This window comes from Gopherus flavomarginatus, chromosome 4, assembly GCF_025201925.1.
Source record: "Gopherus flavomarginatus isolate rGopFla2 chromosome 4, rGopFla2.mat.asm, whole genome shotgun sequence".
NCBI classification, from domain to species: domain Eukaryota; kingdom Metazoa; phylum Chordata; order Testudines; family Testudinidae; genus Gopherus; species Gopherus flavomarginatus.
This window is the reverse complement of record NC_066620.1, coordinates 195879199-195904478: the sequence shown is the minus strand read 5'-3', so window position 1 is coordinate 195904478 and position 25280 is coordinate 195879199. Positions and strand designations below refer to the sequence as shown.

The 25280-nt window shown below is 39.3% G+C and overlaps 2 protein-coding genes across 3 annotated transcripts in view; one reads left to right on the top strand and one right to left on the bottom strand.

Annotated features, from left to right (window-relative positions):
• LOC127049709 (uncharacterized) overlaps nucleotides 1–25280 on the bottom strand; it is a 1018748-nt gene that overhangs the window by 462477 nt on the left and 530991 nt on the right. The window lies entirely within an intron of this gene.
• WDR35 (WD repeat domain 35) overlaps nucleotides 1–25280 on the top strand; it is a 73909-nt gene that overhangs the window by 250 nt on the left and 48379 nt on the right. For both annotated transcript variants that reach the window (XM_050950668.1, XM_050950667.1), the window contains exons 2-9: nucleotides 909–1026; nucleotides 11389–11460; nucleotides 12725–12817; nucleotides 14655–14783; nucleotides 16190–16323; nucleotides 18325–18490; nucleotides 19432–19577; nucleotides 21961–22086. In XM_050950668.1, the coding sequence (XP_050806625.1) occupies nucleotides 909–1026; nucleotides 11389–11460; nucleotides 12725–12817; nucleotides 14655–14783; nucleotides 16190–16323; nucleotides 18325–18490; nucleotides 19432–19577; nucleotides 21961–22086 (984 nt within the window). The remainder of the gene's footprint in view (nucleotides 1–908; nucleotides 1027–11388; nucleotides 11461–12724; nucleotides 12818–14654; nucleotides 14784–16189; nucleotides 16324–18324; nucleotides 18491–19431; nucleotides 19578–21960; nucleotides 22087–25280) is intronic.

The window sequence follows — 25280 nt, the reverse complement described above, 5'->3', positions numbered from 1 at the left end:
AGCGGGAGCCTCCGCCGAGATGCCGGGCCCTTTCCGCTACTCGCAGGCAGGGGCCTCTCCCCAGCGCTGCCGCCCCCTCCCAAAAGCAGCAGGGGGCTGGGAGAGCTGGGATCTGTTCCAGCCCTAGCGCTGCCCTGGCTCCGGTCTCTTCCCTCCGGGCCCCCCGCTGCAGGGTGCGGCTAAAGCTCCTGGCCTGCCCGGGGTGTGGAGCGGGGGAGGGGGGGCCTCTTTCCTGCAGCCTCCCCTCACAGCTGATCCTATCGAGCAGCGGTGCCGGGCTGCGGGGCAGATTCGTACCGATTTTAAGGCCAGGAGGGCGAGAGCCATGAGACTGGCCTAGGCTGGCCTCCAGGCTGACGTAAGGCAGAGACCTTCCCACATTAATTTCTGCATCAAGCCTGCAGTCTAGAGCTAGGTTATGGCCCTGAGCACTGAAGAGATGTAGGAACTACAGCTCCGAAATTGCCTTTCTTAGGCACCCTAGAGAGCTCCCTGTAAGTCCAACATGAGCAAATCCCCAGTGTCCTTATCCATTTCTCCCCCAGTGTTTGGCACCTTCCCTCACAAATCGGAGCAGTTGACGTGGAAGATAAATAAGTGGACCCCTATGTTAGATGTTTTAAGAAATATCCTATTTTTATTGATTATTACTGTTACACTTCCCCTTCCCTATATTTGATTCCCTTGATTTGTTTATCTTTGTATAACTTTACATGAATGGCCTTTACTGTATTCTATCAACTTTTAATTGTAGTAATGTGCTTACAATTCTGATAAGTTGCTGGAACAATTTATATTATGATGCACAGTATCCCAAGTGTATTTGCTTAGTGTTTGTGGTTGAGGTGTTTTCAAAATAAGACATTGTTATTAATCAATTCTAATGGAAAAATATTTTTTTCTTACAGATTGCAATTCCTGGTAATGTTCAGCTAAGATGTATATCTTGGAACAAGGACCAAGGTTTCATAGCATGTGGTGGAGAAGATGGATTGTTGAAAGTTTTAAAATTAGAAACACAGACAGGTAAAGGAAATTTTGGAGGAAAATCCACCAGGTCTCTGAACACTTAAAGTGGTGTTCTTCGTTGAAAGTGACTTTGAAATATGATATTGTGTGTAGGGCTGTCAAGCAATTAAAAATTAATTGTGATTAATTTCATTATTAAACAATAATAGCATACCAGTTATTTCAATATTTTTGGGTGTTTTCTACATTTTCAAATATATTGAGTTCAATTACAGCACAGAATACAAAGGCCAAGACTATAACAGGGTTCAAAAAAAATCTAGATAAATTCATGGAGTATAGGTCCATCAGTGGCTATTAGCCAGGATGGGCAAGAATGGTGTCCCTAGCCTGTTTGCTAGAAGCTGGGAATGGGTGACAGGGGATGGATCACTTGATGATTATCTGTCTGTTCATTCCCTCTGGGGCACCTGACATTGGTCACTGTCGGAAGGCAGGATACTGGATTAGATGGACCTTTGGTCTGACCCCGTGTCCGTTCTTATGTTTTTAAAGTGTACAGTGCTCACTTTATATTTATTATTACAAATATTTGCACTGTAAAAAAGAAACAAAAGAAATAGTATTTCAGTTCATCTAATACAAGTACTGTAGTACAATCTCTTTATCATGACAGTTGAACTTATAAATGTAGAATTATGTAAAAAATAATAATGCCTGCACTCAAAAATAAAACAATATAAAACTTTAGAGCTTATAAATTCACTCAGTCCTACTTCTTGTTCAGCCAATTGCTCATACGAACAAGTTTGTTTACATTTGCAGAAGATAATGTTGCTTGCTTCTTGTTTACAATGTCACCTGAAAGTTCACATGGCACTGTTGTGGCCTACGTTGCAAGATATTTACATGCCAGATGTGCTAAAGATTCATATGTCCCTTCATGCTTCAACCACCATTCCAGAGGATATGTGTCCATGCTGATGATAGATTCTGCTAAATAACAATCTAAAGCAGTGCAGAACGACAGATGTTCTACTCCTGGGGGATTACTGTGCCAAAAAATTAAAAGTTCTGTGCACAATATTCTGCATATTTTATGTGTCAAAATAACACAATATAATCACACCCGTTTCAGTTTCAAAATACCTGTCAGCAAGTATGTCTATAAGAATACAGACAACAAAAAAGAATCAGGAAATATTTTTTGACAATAGATTCCTTACTAGGCATATTAATACAGAACTCTTGAGTAATAATTCATTTAAACTACAATACAGAACTGTATTTCCCGCACCTCTCAGAAGCAGGAGGAGCTCAGGGAGAGGGAAGTAGATTGCTGAGAAGGAGCCTAGGTGTGAACTTGGAAGGTTTTTGGGTATGGGTGCGAAAAGTATGAAACAGATTTTTGGAGAGGGGACAGGGAGGGATTGTTAGGGAGCTTCCCCTATGCAGACCGTGGCTGACCCCTAGCCTCTCCCATTTAGTCAGGCACGTCTGCCCATATCACCGTGTGTTCTAGCACCCCCTTGTGTCCTTGCACCCCCTGTCCATATTTCCCCCCCACCCCCATTCAGACACCCACTCCCCTCATCCCCATGTGGCCCTGCACCCCTCCTCCTGTCCCCATGCAGCTCTATACCTCCTCTCCCATCTCCATGTGTCTCAGTGCCCCCAACAACCACACCCTAGTCTCTGTGTCCCTGTATCTCCTCTCCCTGTCTCCACGTTTGTCTGTGCCCCACCTGGCCACTCCCTTGTCCCTACGTAGCGCTGCACGCCTCCCCCATCACTGTGTGGCCCTGCACCTCTTTCCCCCCGTGATCCTGTGCATCCACTCCCATTCAGCTGCTGCTCCAGTCAGTCCTCCCCCACTAGCCCTTATGATCTCCTGTCTGATCCCCCCCCAGCACCCCAAGCTGTCTGTCTCCCCATAGCCCCTGTGTCCTGACCGGACCTGACAGGTGCTGCAAAGGTAGGCTCTTTCTCTCCTCTGGCTGTCTGGGAACTGCTGCTGTTCTTGCGCCACAGCGCAGTCTGGTGGGAAAAATGTGGAACTGCAGCAACGTTTCAGCAAAAGCTTTTTTCTGTGCAAAAATTTTAAAATATGCATGGGTCATCAATTATGCACGTGCACAATAGCGCAGAATTCCCCCCGGAGTAATTTTCATCATCTGAGTTAGATGCCACCAGCAGAAGGTTGATTTTCTTTTTTGGTGGTTCATGTTTTCACATTGGAGTGTTGCTCTTTTAAGACTTCTGAAAACATGCTCCACACCTTGTTGCTCTCAGATTTTTAGAAGGCATTTCAGATTCTTTAACCTTGGGTTGAGTGCTGTAGCTATCTTTAGAAATTTCACATTGGTACCTTCTTTGCATTTTATCAAATCTGTAGTGAAAGTATTCTTAAAACGAACAACATGTGCTGGATCATCATCCGAGTCTGCTATAACATGAAATATATGGCAGAATGTGGGTAAAACACAGAGCACGAGACATACAATTCTCTGCCAAGGAGTTCAGTCACAAATGTAATTAATGTGTTATTTTTTTAAATGAGCATCATCAGCATGGAAGCATATCCTCTGGAATGGTGTTCGAAGCATGAAAGGACATATGAATGTTTAGCATATCTGGCACATAAATACCTTGCAACAACAGCTAAAAAAGTGCCATGTCAACGCCTGTTCTAACTTTAAGGTGAGACTGTAAATAAGAAGTGGGCAGCAGTATCTCCCGTAAATGTAAGCAAACTTGTTTGTCTTAGCAAGTAGCTGAAAAAAAAGTAGAACTGAGTGGACTTGTTGGCTCTAAATTTTTACATTGTCTTGTTTTTGAGTGTAGTTATGTAACAAGAAAAAATCTATATTTGCAAGTTGCAGTTTCATGATGAAGAGATTGCGCTACAGTACTTGTACGAGGTGAACTGAGAAATACTATTTCCTTTGTTTATCATTTTTATAGTGCAAAAAAAATATAAAGTGAGCACTGTACACTTTGTATTCTATGTTTGTAGTAGAAATCAACATAATTGAAAATATAGGAAAACATCCACAAATATTTAATACATTTCAATTGGTTTTCTATTATTGTTTAACAGTTCAATTAAAACTACAATTAATCGTGATTAATTTTTTTGAGTTAATAGTGTGAGTTAACTGCGATTAATTGACAGCCCTAAGTGTGGGTTTCCCTTAGCACTCTGACCACACACACACACACACACACACACACACACACACACCAGATTTATAGAATAAAAGGATGCTGTTTTCACAGTCCTATTAATGTCATTGTCGCTTAAAATCATACTTTTAAAAACTGCAATCTATCTCGGTGTATTTCTGTCTGATCAGTATCTGTCATCTAGATCTAAATTCCTTGGAACAGAGACTGTGGGTGGAATTTTTAAAAATACTTAAGCCCCAGATCCATAAAGATAATTAGGTGCCTAAGTCCCATTTTTAGGCATCACTGTGATCCACCAAACCTCCACTCTGCTACCACTTAACCTTATAGGGATAACCTCACTTCGCACGTAAATATCTCCTGAAACAGTTCCCTAGGCACCTAAGGACTGGTCTTCACTACAGGGAGATCAGCGCTGCTGCAATTGATGCAGCAGGGGTCGATTTAGTGAATCTAGTGAAGACCTGCTAAATCAATGATGAGAAGAGTAAGGGAAGTCGACCGGAGAGCGCCTTCTGTTGATGCAGTGCAGTGAAGACACTGGGATAAGTTGACCTAAGCTATGTCGACTCCAGCTACGTTATTGATGTAGCTGGAGTAGCGTAACTTAGGTTGACTTACCCTGGTAGTGAAGACAAGCCCCAAGTTTCAGCCTCTGAGCATGGGCACTGCACCCTCATTCTTGGTGTCTGCACCCTATGTCGCACCTAGACCGCAGTATGATCCCTTAACTGGGGGAAGATAGATGGAGGAGTGTCTGTTGGGCCTGATCCCATAAGTATACTCAGAGGCTCCCTACCTGTGCAAAGCAGTCAGTAGGGAGAAGGTGTCCTTCCCTTATAAACTTTAGCCCAGTGGTTACCCTATTTCCCCAAGATATAGGAAATCCCCAGTTCAATTCACCCCTCTGATGAGAAGAGATTTGAACAAGGATCTCTCACCTCTCAGATGAGTGCCCTAGCCACTGGACTATGGGATATTCTGTTGTGGGTCTCTCTCCAGTTGAAGTTGTTCCATTTTAATTAAATAATTGAATAATTAACTATTAATTAGGGCAGAGAGGATGACAGTCACTCTATATAGTCCAGTGGTTAGGGCTAACAGTTGTAAAGGAGGCTCTCCTCTCGCCCCTGCCACCAGCTGTTTTGTGTGGATTTTAATGCCTGCTTACCTCTGTCTTGCAAGAAGTGACTTAGGTGCCTAAACTATCTGATTCTAGGAGAGGGTTTCCCAGTCATGAATCACAAGAGGAGATAGGAGCCCCCTTCAGCTCTGATTGAGGCACCAACATCCAAAAGAGGGATGGGGCTTGGAACTCACCCCTCTCATTGGCATCTCCCATTGACTAGCTTCTGTCCTCTGGTGTCAGTACCTTGTTGTGGCGGGACAGTTGCGCGCTCCAACAATCCCCAGAGTCTGTGTCTGCGGGGGCTTTCTGCTCCTGGTAGGTTCAACTATGCAGGATTGGTCCATGGGGGAGGGGCCTGACAAAACAGACACCCTGGTTCTGCAGGTTGGGGTTTAGGCACAGGGCCAACAACCCTGTCCTGTAAAAAACAAAATATGTTATGGAAACAGCAACGGAGAGATCGACCATTACTCTGTGTGATGGTTTTCAGGAGTCAATGACCTGTATGACCGCCAGTGGTGAAAGCCAAAAGGAAGTCACTTGCATGAAGGCTGAAGTGCTCAACACCAAGACGAAAACCAAACTTGTTTTTTGGAACATACGAACAATGTACAAAACAGGGAAGCTAGCTCAGATCACAGCAGAGATGAGACGCTACAGCTTACACATCCTGGGTGTCAGCGAGATCAGATGGATGGGATCAGGAAGATTAACAGCCTCAGGCAAAATTTTGCTGTATTCTGTACGGGATGATGAACAACATCCTTTTGAAGGGAGTGGGGCATTCCTTGCTTGAATGGAAGTCCATTAGCAGCAGACTTATGAGAACCACACTGAAAGGGAAACACAATAATATCACCCTGATTCAGTGCTGTGCTGTGACAACTGGCAGTGATGAAGAAGTAAAGGAAAATTCTACCTTACATTGCAGGAGGAGTTAGAGAGAGTACCACGCCACGACCTAACTATCATCATGGCAGACCTGAATGTCAAGGTCGGTAAGGACAACACAAACAACAACGGAGCAATGGGAAGACGTGAGTGTGGCACCATGAATGAAAACGGAGAGAGCTTGTTGATTTCTGCAATATGAATGACCTAGTCATTGGCGGAACCCTGTTTCAACATTGTGAAATTCACAAGCTGATATCGTGTTCTCCAAATGGCAGAGATAAGAACCAGATTGACCATATGATGATCAATGACAAATGGTGACGCTCACTGACTGATATGAAAGTAAGAAGAGATGCAGATGTTCCCAGCGACCACCACCTTGTGATAGCCTCCATCAAGCTAAGTGTGGGTCCACCAAACAAGGGATATAGATGTCATGACATTGACAAGCTGAACTCCCCTGAAATACATAAAGCCTTTATTCTGCAGTTAAAGAACAGGTTTCAGGCACTTGCAGACCTTGATGAAGAGGAGGGGAATGCAGATGAGGAAATCAACAAGAAGTGGGACAAAGTAACAGCAATTTATAAACAGAGCAGTGAAACCTGTCTAGGCTACAGACAAGAGAAGAAAGGATTGGATTACACCCAGCATATGGAACACAATAGACACCAGAGAAGCCCTGAAGAAAAAGTTTTATACACAAAGTCCCAGAAGCTAAAGGACAGATACCATGAGCAGTATAGCAAGGCACACCGGGAGGTTAAACGCCTTGTGAGAGAGAAGAAACAGCATTATATTGATAATCTGGCAACACAAGCAGAGGATGCAACTGCTCGTGGTGAACAGGGAACCGGTTACAAAATGACGTGGCTTATCAGTGGTAAACAGCAGACACCAACAAACACTCTCGGCAGGGACAAACAAGGCCACCTACTAACAACAGAAAAAGAACAAGAAATGCGCCGGACAGAGCATTTCAAAGAATTGCTGGACAGGGAGCCACCTAAAGAAGCAGCAAACATCCAGGAGGCAGAAGAAGATCTCGATATCAACAGAGACACCCCAACTAAGGAAGAGATCATTCAAGCCATCAAATCCTTAAAAAAATGGAAAAGCTCCTGGCAAGGATAATTTTAATACAGAATTATTCAATGTTATTCCTGAATTAGTCGCATCTAACCTGGCCCCTCTATTTACATCAGTTTGGGAAAGGGAAAAAGTGACAGATGAGTGGACCAATGGGGTTATAGTGAAGATATCAAAGAAAGGAACTCTCAGTGATTGTAATAACTGGTGTGATATCACACTTTTATCTGTGCCAAGCAAAGTATTGTGAAAGATCATAGTTCAGCGTATATCAGAGGCAGTTGATAGTGTTCTCAGAAAAGAGCAAGCCATTTTTCGGAAAGGCTATGAAACATCATAGAACATTGCTTAGAATGGCAACAGCAACTCTACATAAACTTCATAGATTTTGAGAAGGCTTTTGATAGCATTCACAGGACCAGCCTATGGTGCATTCTGCAAGCATATGGAATCCCTCTCCAAATAATCAACATCATCAAAAGCTTTTATTTCAACTTTACATGCAGTGTTGATCACAGTGAGCTCAGTTTTGAAGTCAAAACAGAAGTATGTTACATCTACAATCCTCTTCAACATTGCCATCAACTGGGTAATGCAGCGTATAACAGAAGACATGCCAAGAGGCATTAAATGGACACCCTTCTCATCTCTTGAAGACCTGGACTTTGCAGATGATCTTGCTCTTCTATCACATACCCAACACCATGTACAAGAAAAAACAACTCGACTCAATGCATTCAGCCAGCAAATTGGACTGAAAATCAGCAGCAATAAGACATATATCATGACCTTTAATGTTGTCTCACCATCACCAGTACAGATGGAGGATTATGTTCTCACCAATATAGAAACATTCACATACTTGGGCAGCGCCATCAGCCAGGACTGTGGAACAAGCTAAGACATCTGGAACAAAATCAGTAAAGCCAGGAACGCCTTCAGGAGCTTAAATACAGCCTGGAAATCATCAAAATACAACACCAAAAACAAACTCAAGATTTATCACAGCTGCGTACTTTCAACATTACATCATAGGGTAGAATGCTGGGGAATGAGAAAGTATGACATTTCCAAACTGTCTTCATTCCGTACAGCCTGCCTCAGAAAAATCCTCCATATCTTTTGGCCCAGAACAGTGTCAAACCAAGATCTATTGACACAGTGCAGCCAAGAACATATGAGCACTATCATTTCCAGGAGGCCTTGGAGATGGATTGGCCACGTGCTTCGGATGGAAACTGATTCCCTTACCAGAGGAGCAGTAAGATGGACACCTGAAGGCAAGCGAAAATGAGGCCATCAGAAAACAATATGGCAAAGAGCTGGGGAGGCCAAGCTGAAAAATCTGGGGCACAGCTGAGGCACCATTGAAAGACTTGCCAAAAACAGACAAGAGTGGATGAGCTTCGTTGCTGCCCTAAACGCCAGAGACATAATGGGAACATCATCATGATGATGATTGACTAATTTAGGTGCCCCTCCCTCCCCAGTGTGCCGGCATTTTTGGATTGTATTCTAAGACACCTGTCTCTATCCATTCATTTTATAGGGATTCTAGGCACCTAACTCAGGCTTTGTGGATCCCATTGTTGTTCCAATGATTTTTCTAGGTCCCTTAAAGTTAGGCATTGGGATGCTCAGCCATGCAATGTCTAAGCCCCTTTGTGGATCCACGCCCATCGATGCTGGAACTAAGGGTGACGGTGGTGGTACCACACCCTCTGACTTCATAGAATATGAGGGTTGGAAGGGACCTCAGGAGGTCATCTAATCCAACCCCCTGCTCAAAGCAGGACCAATCCGCAACTAAATCATCCCAGCTGGGGCTTTGTCAAGCCTGACTTTAAAAACCTATAGGGAAGGAGATTCCATCACCTCCCTAGGTAACCCATTCCAGTGCATCACCACCCTCCTAGTGAAAACGTTTTTCCTAGTATCCAACCTAAGCCTCCCCGACTGCAACTTGAGACCATTACTCCTCATTCTGTCATCTGGTACAACTGAGAACAGTCTAGATCCATCCTCTTTGGAACCCCCTTTCAGATAGTTGAAAACAGCTATCAAATCCCCCCTCATTCTTCTCTTCTTGCAGACTAAACAATCCCAGTTCCTTCAGCCTCTCCTCGTAAGTCATGTGCTCCAGCCTCTAATCATTTTTGTTGCCCTCTGCTGGATTCTTTCCAATTTTTCCACATCCTTCTTGTAGTGTGGGGCCCAAAACTGGACACAGTACTCCAGATGAGGCCTCACCAGTGCCGAATAGAGGGGAATGATCATGTCCCTTGATCTGCTGGCAATGCTCCTAATTATACAGCCCAAAATGCCATTAGCCTTCTTGGCAACAAGGGCACACTGTTGACTCATATCCAGCTTCTTGTCCACTGTAACCCTTAGGTTCTTTTCTGCAGAACTGCTTCCTAGCCATTCGGTCCCTAGTCTGTAACAGTGCATGGGATTCTTCCGTCCTAAGTGCAGGACTCTGCACTTGTCCTTGTTGAACCTCATCAGGCTTCTTTTGGCTCAGTCCTCTAATTTGTCTAGGTCCCTCTGTATCCTATCCCTACCCTCCAGCGTATCTACCACTCCTCCAAGTTTAATGTCATCTGCAAACTTGCATTGAGGGTGCAATCCACACCATCCTCCAGATCGTTAAAGAAGATATTGAACAAAACTGACCAAGCACTGACCCTTGGGGCACTCCGCTTGATACTAGCTATCAACTAGACATGGAGCCATTGATCACTACCCATTGATCCTGATGATCTAGCCAGCTTTCTATCCACCTTGTAGTCCATTCATCCAGCCAATACTTCTTTAACTTGCTGGCAAGAACACTGAGAGATCAACCAAAGCTTTGCTAAAGTCAAGGAATAACATGTCCACTGCTTTCCGCTCATCCACAAGCCAATTATCTCGTTATAGAAGGCAATTAGGTTAGTCAGGCATGATTTGCCCTTGGTGAATCCATGCAGACTGTTCCTGATCACTTTCCTCTCCTCGAACTGCTTCAGAATTGATTCCTTGAGGACCTGTTCCATGATTTTTCCAGGGACTGAGGTGAGGCTGACTGGCTTGTAGATCTCCGGATCCTCTTCTTTCCCTTTTTTAAAGATGGGCACTACATTAGCCTTTTTCCAGTCATCCGGGACCTCCCCAGATTGCCATGAGCTTTCTTGAGGTAGTTTCTATTATATACAGCATTTACAATTTGGTTCAGCAGCCCCACTATAAAAATTTATTCCGGCACCACTGTCCAGGCCTAAGTAATGTGAGAGAAATCTGTTAAACAGTTTGAGAGTTCATTTTAAAATAAATATGTTAGTCAATTTTTTTACTTATTTGTTAAGTGCCAAGTCCCAATCCTTGTCAATGAGATTTTGCTCCTAATCCACTTAGGTACTTTTAAAAGTCCTACCCTATGCATATTTATGTTATGTACCAGTGCAGTTCTGAGCACATGGTTGGTGCTTAACAAATACATAATAATCTGACTAGTACATTTATTTTGAAATGAATTATCAAACTGTTCGGTAGATTTCTCTCAGATATGAACTCAGTCCAAGTAGCTCACTCTTTTTAGACTGAATGAATATTGACTACTGGCCAGAATGTTGCTATTTAAATATGAACTGCAGCTTGAGGAGTAAAGGTTATGCATTATATTTGTAAGTCATGTATGCAATTTATGTTATTGTTAATCATTCTTCTGTTATACAGTGTAGCCTAGAAAGCAGGCTAAGTGCATTTTATAAGTTAAGATAAGTAAATTTTAGGAAAAGGAAATAATAAGGATTTTTCAAGTTCTTGTGCTTTTTCAAATGGAAAATAAACAAAGGGAGTTGGCTTTGGTTTCTCTTCAAGCCTCTGGATCTTGATGAGAGTCTGAGTTTGGGGAGCAGTTGGGACGAGAGTAGATGCAGCTAACAAACAGTGAGATGTAGATAGAGAATGGTCCACATCTTGCAATACTTACTTTCTTCTGAGAGTAGTTTTATTGAAGTCAGTGGGATTGACCACATGAGTTAGGATTGCAAGCTCTGATTCCAAATGTACTGCTTGACGTGTTTCATTTATTACAAACAGTTTTTATTGTTTTGTTTTATTTTATTTTTGTTTAGATGAAGCTAAATTAAAGGGACTTGCAGCTCCTAGCAATCTGTCAATGAATCAGACCCTTGAAGGTCACAGTGGTAAGAGTTACATTATGCTACTCTGTCATCTTCTGTTTAATACTTAAAAATCTAAAGGTTGGAGTAAAAATACAAGCTGTTAATAGTCTGTTATAAAACTGATAACATTTTATTGTTATGCCATTTCCTATTATATGACAGGAATAGAGATTACCAGTGTAAATATCAGTCATGTAATGGCTTGACCATCTACTATTACTAGTTAATGCAAGGAAATAAATATTTAAATGGGCTCCTATCACCTGCCATGGCAATTTTCAGTTACATATGTGTACATCATACAAATAGGGTTTGTAGTTGTTGTAGGGCAGGAGTGAAGAAGGGTAGAATGGCAAAATTTCAGTGCCAAGTGAATGAGCATAAGAAAATCGGAAGCATAAGAGAGTACACTTCGAACTGTTCCATTAGAAAGGGTCATGGGCCATGAAAGGTGGCATTTGAAGAGAGTCATGGGGTCTACTAGGTACGCTTAAGAGAAAAAGAGGCTGTTTTAGGTTATTAAGATAACATTGGAAAACAATCTTTTGCTCATTGTGAATATTTAGAAGTGAGGCCTGTTGGATATTTGGTATTTGAAGTCAATCAAGCAGCTACATTTCTGAGAGGAGGAGCAATTGTGAGATTTGTCTCTCAATGGAGTAGTGGTGTACAGGATATTGTTTGTAATAAGGAGGGAGATTTTCAAAGGCACAAATGGCAATTAGGCCCTTAGCTGCCACTTATACCTTTGAAAATCTCCCCCTAGTAGAATGCCAATTATTAGATCTGTTAACCTGAAGAAAGCTATTATGACCCAGGAATTACAATTTGGTTCAGCAGCCCCACTATAAAAATTTGTTCTGGCACCACTGTCCAGGCCTAAGTAATGTGAGAGAAATCTGTTAAACAGTTTGAGAGTTCATTTTAAAATAAATATGACGAGGGTAAGGCAGACAGAAACAGAGAAGAGGACAGAAACCAGGAAAGGATACTGATTTGGGCTGTATTCTCATAGAATTAATATCTAAGGTTGCATTTGGAGAGACTGTAACTGAAGGAAGTAAAATAGATGAAGTGGTGGGGGCAATGCAGTAGAGGTCTGTGGAAAGAAGAGCGTTAATTGCCAGTCACAAAAAAGAGTAGCTGAAAAAGCAGACTCAAAATCAGCAGAGCCAGGAGATTCCATAAATGTGTGGATGAAAATTTAAAAAGAATGTAATTATTTTTATCATCTTAGACCATTTCCTGATTAGTATTAAAAAGTAAATTTTATATAATTTTCCAGGTTCTGTGCAAGTGGTGACCTGGAATGAACAGTATCAAAAGCTAACAACCAGTGATCAAAATGGGCTCATCATTGTGTGGATGTTGTATAAAGGTATTGTCTGGGACAAGCCTGAGATTGGGTAATGTACCATAGTGGATGATTTTGAGATTGAATAATGTGTCTCTGTAGACTTTAATTGTAGGTTACAAAGCTCAAAGTAGGTGTAAAGTATGTTTCAAGTTCTTAGTTTACAAGCATTTAATAGCCTGGCTTAATTGTACACATTTTCCATAGTGTAATCACGTATAAAGAATGAAGTCATCTTTCCAGAACTGCCTTAAGAAGAGATCTCAGTTTTCAAGGATATACTTTTGTTCAACAGCAAAGAATTGAAATCTTATTATTCACTTTTCTCAATAGCCAGACATTTTCATATTTGTAGAAAACCTGTTCAGCCATACAAAGAATATACAATAGAATGGTTTAGCTTTAGTCTTAGATATTAATAATGAATAATTCTTTGTGCTATAACAATAAATGCAGAAAAGATACACACTAGTGGAGGTTTTAGGCCTTAGAGACTTTGCCTAAAACAAGAGGCTATAGAGTATTTTTTTTTCTATAGAATCTAGAATTATTCCATAAATTTATTGCATTGTCATAACTAAGTAGTGTATAATTTATAGTATTCATCTTCTGTGTTTAATATTTGAGCTGTTAAAAACATGCATCAGCACAATTTAAAAATATATCAGTTGTAGGAGTCCACCAATTATCACAATCAGCCGTATCAAAGCAAACCAATGAACACATATATATTGGGAGAGAAAGAGAGAAAATATCTTTGTTAAAGAACAGAGTCCTTTGTCAAATTACTAGAGAAGTAGAAAGTCACTTCAGTTCTCCATCTTGGATGCGTCAAATCAGGTGGTTTACTTTGCCTAGAATTAATTTTACTAGTGTAGCAGAATCATGTATATCAATGCCGGAAAATACTCATTAGGTCATTTAGTTCATTACCCTGTCAAAGAAGGTTGTTTCCTGTAATATGTTGTTCATGTATTGTCTATTAAATGTCTTAAGGAGTAGAGTTTTCACTACTTCCCTTGGAAAACTTTTCCATAATCTAATAGGTAAACTTTTAGTTATTCACAGTTATTTTAGAAAGACCTCCTACATTTTCTCTTTTCTTAACTTGATCGCTTTACTTCTTTGGACTGACCTTATTAATTGTCTGTCCTTGGTGTCTGCACTTTCTAATATTTGTTGTTTTGTAATGATGCCTTTACACTTCCTGTTGTCATTTGGCCAACCTGTACATCTTAACAAGTCAAGCCCTCCAACACCTGTTTTCTGACCTTCATTCTGTGTGTCAATATCTTTTTGGAACTGAGCTGCTTGCACCTCAACGCAGTGGACACTGCAGTGATTGGTGGCTTATACGTGCCAATGTAGTTTCCAAGAGCTGCCTTGCAAATATTTTACAGAAAGGGAACCATAGCCTCTCTTTTCTGTTTTACATCACCTCTGTGTGTGCAGCCCAGTGCTACATTGGCCTTTTTCTGTTGCCATATCACATAGCAAAGTCATACCTAATTTTCTGTCAAGTCTCACCTCAGGTCTTGTTCTTCATTACTGTTTCACAAGTTTCTCCCTTTTGCTGAATATCTGTATTTCAGATAAACAAAATCTAATTTTATTTCCTGATAGTATTTATAACTCTCTATATTCCTTTGTATTCATTCGTTCTTCTTTCTTGTATTTGTAACACTTCTCAAAGTTACTATCATTTGTGAATGTTATTATCATGCTATTTGCATTTTTTTTGTAATGTGACATTTAATGATTTGCCACATCTGAGTATATCTTGGGTTATTTCTAATAAACACAGTTCACTTAAAGGATTGAAAAGTGAAAGGTACAACTGAAATCTTTTCTCTGATAATAGGTGCTTGGTATGAGGAGATGATCAACAATAGAAATAAATCTGTTGTTCGAAGTATGAGCTGGAATGCTGATGGACAGAAGATTTGTATTGTGTATGAAGATGGGGCTGTGATTGTTGGTTCAGTGGATGGTAAAGTTGTTACTATCATTATTTATTATTTGTATTACCATAGCACGTATGAATCCTAATTGTGTACCAGGACCCCAATGTGCTACATGGTGTACAACCACAGATCAAAAAATATGGAGTCTGCCCCAATCAGCTTACAAGCTAAATGTAAGACAAGAGACAACAGATGGTTATAGATAGATGAGACTGTATTGGTCACCATGATAGGCAGTGGTCTCAGCACATCAGCTGCCTAACTGTTGCCAAGTTTTTTGTAGTCATCAGAGCAAAGGAGGCTTTAAAGGAGAGATTTGAAGAAGGATAATGCATTAGTTTTGCAGATGTCTGTGTAGTGCTCCTCCCAAGCCTAAGGGGCAGCATAGAAGAAAGCACTAAGATGATTGTTTGAAAATTTAAGACGTAGGTTATGGAGGCTGTCATAGTGGGTTTATGACAGGCTGGATTATCTGTTTTGTTAACTAATGTGGTGTTCTGGTAATTTGGGTAGCTTTCACTCGTTAATTCTGTTTAGAAAACTTGCATAAGCCAAATTAAGATCCTCCAATTGGAGTGAATGTCTGGTTTTCCATGTAAGGCAAGAGTGATGATATAGCTGTGGTTCTGAAAACATATTTATTCTAAGAACTTATTTTCAGGCACTTGTAACTTTTTCCTAGAAAAAGATTATCCTTGATGAAAAAATGTCTGTTTCTTGTTCTCAAGCCAGTGGTGACTTTTTTCTTTTTGAGGTCTGATAACATTCCATTCAGCTTACGTTATCTGAATATGGAAAAATGATGTTTTTTCCATACTTTTTACACATCATTTTTTTTTGTGCCTAGATAACCTGAATGGTTTAATTTGAAAAGATCAAATTTTGCACAGTTATGGTAATTGAGAAATGAATGTTTTGCTAAGGTCTGGAAAAATTGGTTGAGAAGTAAAGAATTGATAAAATGTGAAAATAGCATGTGCCAAACTCTTTGTTTTCCTTACTAATTGAAACCTGTACTGTGAATAGTTTTCCCTATGCATGTATCGTATCTGGCTATTCATATACTGAAATAAACAAAAAGTAGGTTTTGCGACTGAATAATCCCATGTAATTGAAATTAAAGGCATGACATGCATATTTCTCACTGTTTATTTTTCTTTATTTAAAAAAAAAATACAGCCAAACTCTTTTTGGTGCAACATTATGTCTGAGATTTTACTTTTGCAAAACTTGAGAAATACAAGGTTATGTTTCCCACAGTAACAGACTACAAAACTTTCAGCCTCAATATAGTCATCACTGAGTTCATTACTGTGGAAACTGTAACTTTGAATTTCTTTATCTGTTTATGTAGTTTTTTGCATCTGAGTAACTTGCATCATCTTTTCAATTCTCTAGTATGTTTCTTAAGTTTCATAATTTTCTGTTACAGGTAATCGTATTTGGGGGAAAGATTTGAAAGGTTCACAACTGTGCCGTGTAGCATGGTCCTCAGATAGCAAAATTCTACTCTTTGGAATGGCAAACGGAGAAATTCATATTTATGACAACCAAGGGAATTTTATTGTAAGTTCAGAGTTATCTGCTGTATAGTATATGTCAACTATTTAATTTTGAATATAAAACTGTAGATCACAAGTTAAAACGGACATACTTTACAAGTAGTAGCTATAATCTTTTATTACTTTGATGGTTTTGAATCTTCAGAATTACACAAAGTCTTACGTGAAGACTTTATATTCTGATTTTATGCAGGTTTTTACATTATCAAGTTTTCTAATGTAAATATTCTGATAAAGTTTAAATACACCATCATTTAAGCAGCTAAATTAACATAACATCAATTAAAACATTCTTTGCCTTGCAATCCACTATTTAAAAGAGAAATTTGAAAACATTTATGTACATGCTAGGTAAATGAAATGAAGCTAATGCATCATTGGTACTAATGTTAACATATCTTAGGCATCAAACAGGGCTTCATTTTTCTACCATGCTGTCTAGCAGTGAGACAGAATTTTAGTATATTAAATTAGAGCTCTTAAAAGAATTATATCTCATCAACAAATCCTTGAAGGAACTATTGCTTTATGTTTCTGTCTATGTGTATATTTTACTTGCCATTGTTTAGTTTGATCTTCCAGTTATGTGGAGTTCAGGAATAACTGTTTGAAAATTCTTAACAGTAGCAAAGCGCCAACTTTACAAAAACACAGACTTCATTTTTTGGTTCGCTTGAAATGTGTACCATTATATTTTAGGCAACAACCCAGTACAGAAAAATCCTCTAATTGTCCATCCTGATGGACAGCCTATTGCCATAATTAAGTGGGTGTATCAATTAAGAGAAGAGGCCATTTTAAAAAAAAAAGTCCAAGAAGACTTAAAATAATTGTTCTGTAGAAAAAAAAATTATCAACTTTTTAAAAAGAAAAATGAAATAAAAGGAATATAACTACAAGAGGTCAGATGCAAATAGATGAAAAAGCAGTAGCCTTGAAAGAAGGGATTGGTAAACATCTACTACCCCTTCTCAATCTCTAGCCCTATTACCATTTGTGAGTGTTTAAAAGTGGGTAACATTCTTTGTGTCCTCACTATGCAATTTTAAAACTCTGTGATAACAATTTTGGAGAACTGTGTTCAAATCCAGCTGTCAAACATGGTTCTGGTTAGCATTGTTTAGTGTCTGTTACTCAAACAAGGCCTCCCATTTTGTTCATGGAGCAATAATGTGGAGTATGCTCTAAACCATTTTCAAAATCACTGTAGCTTTTTGCTAGTGTAGAAAAGGCATTAAACAATTCCAGATGTTTTGAGTCTCTTTCTTGTACATTTACTGTTTATTACCCAAAGTTCATGTTGTTGAGAGTATGGGGGAAGGGTGAGCCCTGGTGACTCTTGAAAACATACTGTAATAGTGTATTACAAATATATAAAAATCTTAGCTTTTTCCAGTTCTCTCTTGAATTACTTTGTAAGTACATTTCTATTTTATAAGACGTAACATCTGCAAACTTTAAACAAACGGGGAGGGGCCTTTTGTAGAGCTGATTGGAGAATTTTCTGTTGAAAAATGCTGATTCATCTAAACTATAGCTTTCATCAGGAGAAGGTCAGGGTGAGTTTTGACAAATTTCCAGTTTAGAAGTAAATTTAGGGGGAAAAATGTGTTTGAAATTGTCAGAGTGTCCCTTATTGACATTTCAAAATGAAAATTTTCTTTATTTGGTTCAAAATGACTTTGTTTGAAGTTTAAGTTAATTTATAGTTAAAATTAATAATTTTTAAAAGATTGCAATCTAAATTAAAGTTTTGAAATTATCAAAACAAAATCAGTATCAGTTGACCTGAACCAATTCTTTTTTTCAGAGTTTTGAGTTTTTGTCCTGAATCAGAATGGGAAAATCTTTTTGAAATCCTGAAAATTTTTCTGGGGTGAGAAAACCGTTTCCCACCCAGCTCTAATAATTTGTAAGATTTTGGTATAAATATACGTTGCATTTATGGCTAGCTTAGTCAAATATGTGATAGATCTGTTAAATGATTAAACAATTCCATCTCTAGATGAAAATGAAACTGAATTGTTTGGTGAACGTAACTGGAGCATTCAGTATTGCTGGAATACATTGGTACCCTGGTACAGAGGGCTATACTGAGCAAGATTGCCCTTGCCTTGCTATCTGTTTTGACAATGGAAGATGCCAGATAATGAGACATGAGAGTGACCAAAGTAAGTACAATTTTCTTTTTAGCCGAGCAAAGTGAGGTCTTATTCTGAACTTGAAGAAATGTCTCTGTTTGTCTGTAATGCCATAACTTTTGAATGCTTCATCTTATCAATTCCAAAATTCCAGGAAATGTTCAAGGCATCAATAGTCAGAACCCTACTGATTTTTGGTGAAAATCATAAGGGGCAAATGGAGAACACATGGAGACCCTGACATCTGCTTGGCTGACCCAGCAGCTTCAACCACCTCTGTGATTTTCTATAGATCAAAGAATCAGTTGACGGCCCCAGACAGAAAGAAAAGAAGTGGGGGGGGGAATGAGAGGCTCTCACAGAACTCCTGGCATAGTGGGAGAATAGGAGACCTTGCTATGGGGGGCACACAGACCTCTGGCCGTGATAAGGAATGGATTATTGGGAGAGCAAACGGGCACACAGTGCCCTTGCCGTGGGAGGGAAATGGAGACAATGATATGCAGTGAGGAGAATGTGGGGGGACACAGCACAACTGGCATGTGGAGGGATGGAGGAACATATGCCTTCTGCCATATGCCAGGGGGACTTCAATGGGGGAGCACACAGGACCCCCTGGCATGTGGTGGATGGGATAATGGAGTAGCACACAGAGCTCCTGGCATGAGGATAGGTGTGCTAGGGAGTCCCTGAAATAGAGGAGAATTGGAAGGTGGCACACAGGGAGCTTGGGGGGAGGGATAGACAAATGCAAGGAGTATGTTGGTGTATGCAATGCACTTGGCCTACAGAAGTAACAGTGTGTGACCCTTTATTTATAACAGCTAGAATAACTTAAACTTAGCTGTACCTAAAACTTGAACTGATGGCCTTTTTGCTCAGGTGTGGGATACTGAACACTGAGCCATTCTTGTCCAAAATTAGTATTTACACTTTTTACACTTTTTTTCTTTTTTATTTCTAAAAACTAGACCCTGTTTTGATTGACACTGGTATGAATGTAGTGAGTATCCAGTGGAACCACTGTGGAAGTGTGTTGGCTGTGGCAGGCTTCCAAAAAGCAACTACTCAAGATAAAGATGTAAATCTTGTGCAGTTCTACACTCCATTTGGTGAGGTAAAATATTTAATATATTTAACATCCTACTTCAGATGTAAAATGCACACTGTTTAAAAAGCCCCAACAACCAACCTTGGTATACATTTTGTTTGTATGGTGATTGCCCAAACTATAATCAGTGTTTCAGAAGTGCACTGTAGTTTGAATATATTAAGAGTATATTGAGGTCTTCTAAATACTATTTTTGTAGGGAATTTGTCCACTAATTGCATGGGTAGTGTACTTACCAAACAGTGTTGATCATCATGAGTCAAGAAGTTCATTGTGTGTATTTATTACTGCACAGTATTAGTATACTGTGCTCAAACTATATTTTTATGAGCCAAATTCAGTAAAACTCAGTAAGTAGTACCTGACATTTGTGAAGTCCATTGACCCAGAAGCTTCTGGAAGCAGTAATAAATTGTATTTAACCCTCATATATCTGTTGCGGGCATAGTTTTTGTCAAAGAAACAGATTTTTAAAGGTATTTAGATGCTTAACTGATACTTTTAGAAATCTGGCCCAAAAGTCTTTATACCTGATCTTGTCGTTCCGCCCTCTCCCAGTAAAGGCCTTTGCTTAGCTAGAGCTTAAGGCCAGGCCACCCACCCAGTCTCCTCCTTCTAAATGATGGGTTTTTTAGTATTTTTTGTTGGTGATGCTGCTCTCACATTAGGTTAGACACAGAGATATTAGCCATTGTGATATTTGAGCATCAACAAAATTATGTAAAGTAGAGATAATTTGCATATGAGGAAATTTCTAGTTCTTATAGGGAAGAAATGCCAAACCAGTTCTGAAGATAGTTTTGATAAGTTTATAACAAGGAGAGATGTGTCTTATATTTTGTTCTGAAATTGATAAGATCCAATGTCATCCTGATTTCTGGAGGAGGGTTGTTCCACACCTTAGAATATTTAGTTCCCAAATCTTTGGGACAATTTAACTGACGTCTAAGCCTGCTAGTCTCATTACTGAAGTCTCATGACTGAATCCAGCATTCTAGATTAATGCATAAATATTCATAAGTAAACATTCTAATTTTGAGGTGTCTGGAAAATTGTGTTGGACTAATTCAAATACTCACAGACATTTTTTAATTCAATTGTGTTGGACTAATTCAAAAACTCACAGACATTTCAGGAAATGTCTTCTCTTTTTGTGAGTGTAATTTATGTCCGCAATATATTTTGGACTTACATAGTTAAGTACTTGTATTACACCCTCCGTCGGACACTTCAGTCATATACATAGTAAAATTTGCACCTTCAGTTAATTTAGGCACAAAATTATGCCCTCGAAAAGTAGGCCAGGCTGAGGCATGAAAATCAGGTTCAGATGTTTTGGCAATCTGTTCAACAGAAACCATAACATAAAATGAAAGCATATTAGAGCCTTGATTATTCAAAAACTTACAAACAGGAGTAGATGTACAAACATGAGTAACTTTATATAGAGAATAGAACTAATTGTGTGTAAATTTTTTTTACCTGCATACGTGTCTGCAGGATTGGGTCCATAGTCAATCTGTAGAATCATGTGGATATCAAACGTGGCATTTTGTGAATATCAAAAGGTTTACTGGTTATAACTTCAAACAGTGTTGTAAAATGGGAATTAATTTACCATCTGTTATAAATTATGATTTATTTCTGTGTAATAATTAAAAGACATAACTGGACATTTAACTTTCTTTTTCCTCCGTCTGGTTTTTATAGATGGGATAGGGGTGAGGAAGGGAAAGAGTTAACAAGGTTGGAAAGGATTTATTATTAATGTCAGTATAATTGTGTGTGTGTGTTAGAATTTTTATACAAAATTGATTGTACGTATACCTGTGATGGGGATATTATAAAAATCAAGACAAATTACTAAATTTGTCATCTTTTTGTCCTAGCAATTGTGCTTGGAAGTAACATCTCAATTAGCTGCTGTGATAAATAGGATTGTAATGTCAGGATAAAACAAATTCTTGAGAAATGTCAAATGTCAGTACTGAATTATTAATGGGACGTTATTTATTTAAAAAGTGGCTCAAATAGCATATACTTGTGGACTGAAAGAAGATACATGTATGCTTTCATTTGTGCTTTAATATTTAGTTTTGTAAGTTTGAGTTATGCATGAGTAATATATTGCAAATTTTGTGGGTTTCTCTTTCTGACAAAAAAACAGTGCAGTGAAGGCAAAATAATACTTTATGGTAATACAAATTAAATTTATTTCTTTTTATGATCTATTTAAGAGTACAAGAGCCAAATTCTGTGATCACTGTAACTATGGAGTATTGCTGGTGTAAGTGAGAGTGGGATTTAGCCTCGGATGTCTAAGCATTTGTCTCTAATGATGTGTTAGTGCTGGTAACTCTATGTATATTTTTAATATTCTCTTTTTTAGCATTTGCGTACACTGAAAGTTCCTGGCAAGCAGATGTCAGCATTATCCTGGGAGGGAGGTGGACTGAAGATTGGGTTAGCTGTTGATTCTTTTATATATTTTGCCAACATTCGGCCAGATTACAAGGTAGGTAGTAATGTAGCACTTGATTTACTGGAAAATCTTAAAACATGGTTATTATCAGAAAATATTCCTGTAGAAATGGTAACTTGTTATTGCATGTATCCACTCCCTTTGTGTGTGTATTCACCATACAGGCTTCTCACCAAATATACCTTTTATTACAGTCATTAATGCACAGCTAGTAGAGCAAGCTATTTTCTGTTCTGTGTTATGTGTCATCAATAAAATAACTAAATTTTGATTATCTGATTTTGTGCAGAGTGAAAAGAATGCCAGATTAAGCTTGAAGTTCTGACAGTCCAAAATGTTTTAATTTCTAAGCTGCCCAAATATAATATGGAAGGTATTAATGGGAAATAAATACACACTATATCAGTGTCATTTCCGCAGGCACTCTTTTTCCAATCATTACTGCACTTTAAGACACTTTGATAAATCTGTTTTTAAATGAGTTTGTTAAATTTTTCATGACTACTTAGATGAGAATTTGCTAGTGTTTGTGATTAGCGCTTCCGTCAGGGCTAGCAGGGGAGCAGGAAACTTCCTTTTTTGGAGGCAGGGGTGGGGGAGGGAAAGAACTTATCCATCAGTTTCTGAAAAACCCATGCTTTTATTATAAAAATGTAACCCATCCTTAGCAGATTTGACCTGATTTACACTGAAAAATTTCACCATCAGTAAAGCACCACTAGTTGTAGCAAGGGTGGAAGTTACGGTTGAGACAGTGCTCAGGTGTGTTTATTGTTATTTAGTTAAACTTTACCTGACGGGACCAGCTTTCATTGATAGTCACCCTAGCCTTGTCTGCCCTACCATTTCCACTACTGCTACCACTGGTGAAGCAGCACTGGTGGAAGATTATGGATCTGAATTTTTCCTCTGTAGATGCAGCATATAACTGCAAAGTTATCCTCCCTACCCCCCTGGGCCAGCCTTGCGCCCCCTGCACAACATGCACACAGAGCCATCCCTAGGGTATGGCGATTCAAGGCAGCTGCTGCGGGGTCCCCCAAAGCATGGGGTCCGGGGCAGCTGCCCTGATTTGCCGTATCCTAGGGATGGCTCTGGCTGTGTTGCTCAGGAGTGTGGATTCTTCACATCCTTGAGTAATGTAATTATATAAGTCTGTAGTGAAGACCTGACCTAAAGTTTGTAACCTGTCACCAGGATAGTTGATTGAAAACATAGTTTGTATCTGCCCATCACTAAGGCCCTACTTAATTTGTGATTATTGCAGAAATTGCAGATCCCACAATATTAGGCTTTCTCTGCAATTTTGTTAGCCAGGTGGCTGACTGTGGGAGACCCTGGCTGGATCCCATCGCATGGTTAAAACTCTGTCTATAATCATTGCAGCTAAGAGTAGTTTACCCTTATCAAAAACCTTGGCTGGAACCCAGTAATCAGTTCTGTACTTTGTTGTTTTGTTTTTTTTTTAACGGCTCAGACAGGGCTCTCCAACCATATTTATGTAAAACCACTTTGGTTGGTTCTCCTTCTTACCAACTGTCTGTGCTAGAGCATCCCAGAGAGTATTAGATCACATGCTGATGATGCTGTTTTTATGTCTGTCAAGCTGTCTAGAGCGTCTCACAACAGGGCACAACCCCCAAACTGGTTGTGTGTAAATTTAATCAACCAAGCACTAGAACAGCCTTCACATAGAATCGCAGTCTCCTTGGGTATTCTGATCTATCTTGATACCTAGGGAGGCTTGACTTTATTGTATAGATGGTCCCTTACACCAAAAATCACAACAATATTCAGATTACTCCAAATCCCAAAGGACCAGTCACTTGTACCTCAGATCACACACCAAAGACAACGCTTGTAGCCAATTCTATAATAAACTAACTAAAGATTTATTAACTAAGAAAAAGAAATATTTACAAGGTTAAAGCAGGTAAATTTACAACACAAATGAGTTGCACTTTTAGATTTCAAAAGGTAACAGAAACTGCTGTCATATGGAAGCTCTGTATGTCCTTTAGAGCTAATCCGAGCTAATCCAAGCTAAGCAGCTTGGGGATCCCTTTCTTATGCTTAGAAATTTTGCCCTCTCCAAATTCTACTTCTGTTTCCTTCTGGTCAGGCATTTTTATTCCTATCCCACAGCATTCAAGCTGATAGAACAGGTGTCAGTGCCAGTCTGCTCTTCAGGGATGTTGGGTGAGGGAAGTGTGGCAGTCAACAAAGGCTTTGTCCTTTGATGTCTTTCAATGGCTCATTTGGTTTCAGTGGGTCTTCTTGTGTGCAGGACCAGCACTTTACACTAATTAGTGCTTCTTTCTTGTTTGGTGAGTTGCACAGTTACAGCGCTTTACAATGCAAACACTCAATATAACTTTCTACCATGAGCTACAGAAGTTATACGTGAGATCAGTACATGCAACATCCTACGAGCATTTTATCAAGTTTAAACAATAAACACATTCTTATTAACTTAACATCCATTTTAACAAGGCTAATAGACAGGTGAGCCAGACTGGTTTCCAGTTACGCGTTCGTCAGTGCCTAGGAGCCTGGGCGTGAGCTGTTACCTAGTCTGCCAGCATCACAGAAGCTGTTTCCTTTGGCTTCCTGTCCTGTGCTGGAGACATGAGAGCTTCCTAGATTTTCCCAGAATGCACTTATACAAATACCATTGGGCAGTGAGTGTAAACATGGTTGTGATGGCAGAAATACTGCTATGCGAACAGAAACTGAACTGTCCTAATTGTAATTGGTCACAAAATTGCATTTAAAAGTAGTAGCGTGAAAAGGGCCTTAGCTTTATCCCTGTAAGTGCTATTAGCTGAAACCAATATGTCTGGGAGACTTGAAAGATCCCACGCTCACTGAAGTCTGTGTAGGCTTCTAGCACATTTGAATAGTATATGTGACTATTGGTTCATTTGTAAAGATTTGCTTCAACCATTTCACCTTCTGGGGAAAATCTGACATTTAAGAATAACTTTATTCGGTGCAATTATATTACATTTGTTTTCCTGTGTAAAGTTAAAAAATAATATTATTATAAAACCTGCAATATACTTATTAAAAGGCAAGTAGACTGACATTTATGTTTAGGTACAGTTAAGCAGTGCTTATAAAATCTTTACACTATGTTTTGTATATGACTTTTCAAGATGACAAACGAGCAGTACAAACTGGGCTCCTGGTTAAGAATTTAGCTAAGCATTGCTTTCCTGTTTTAT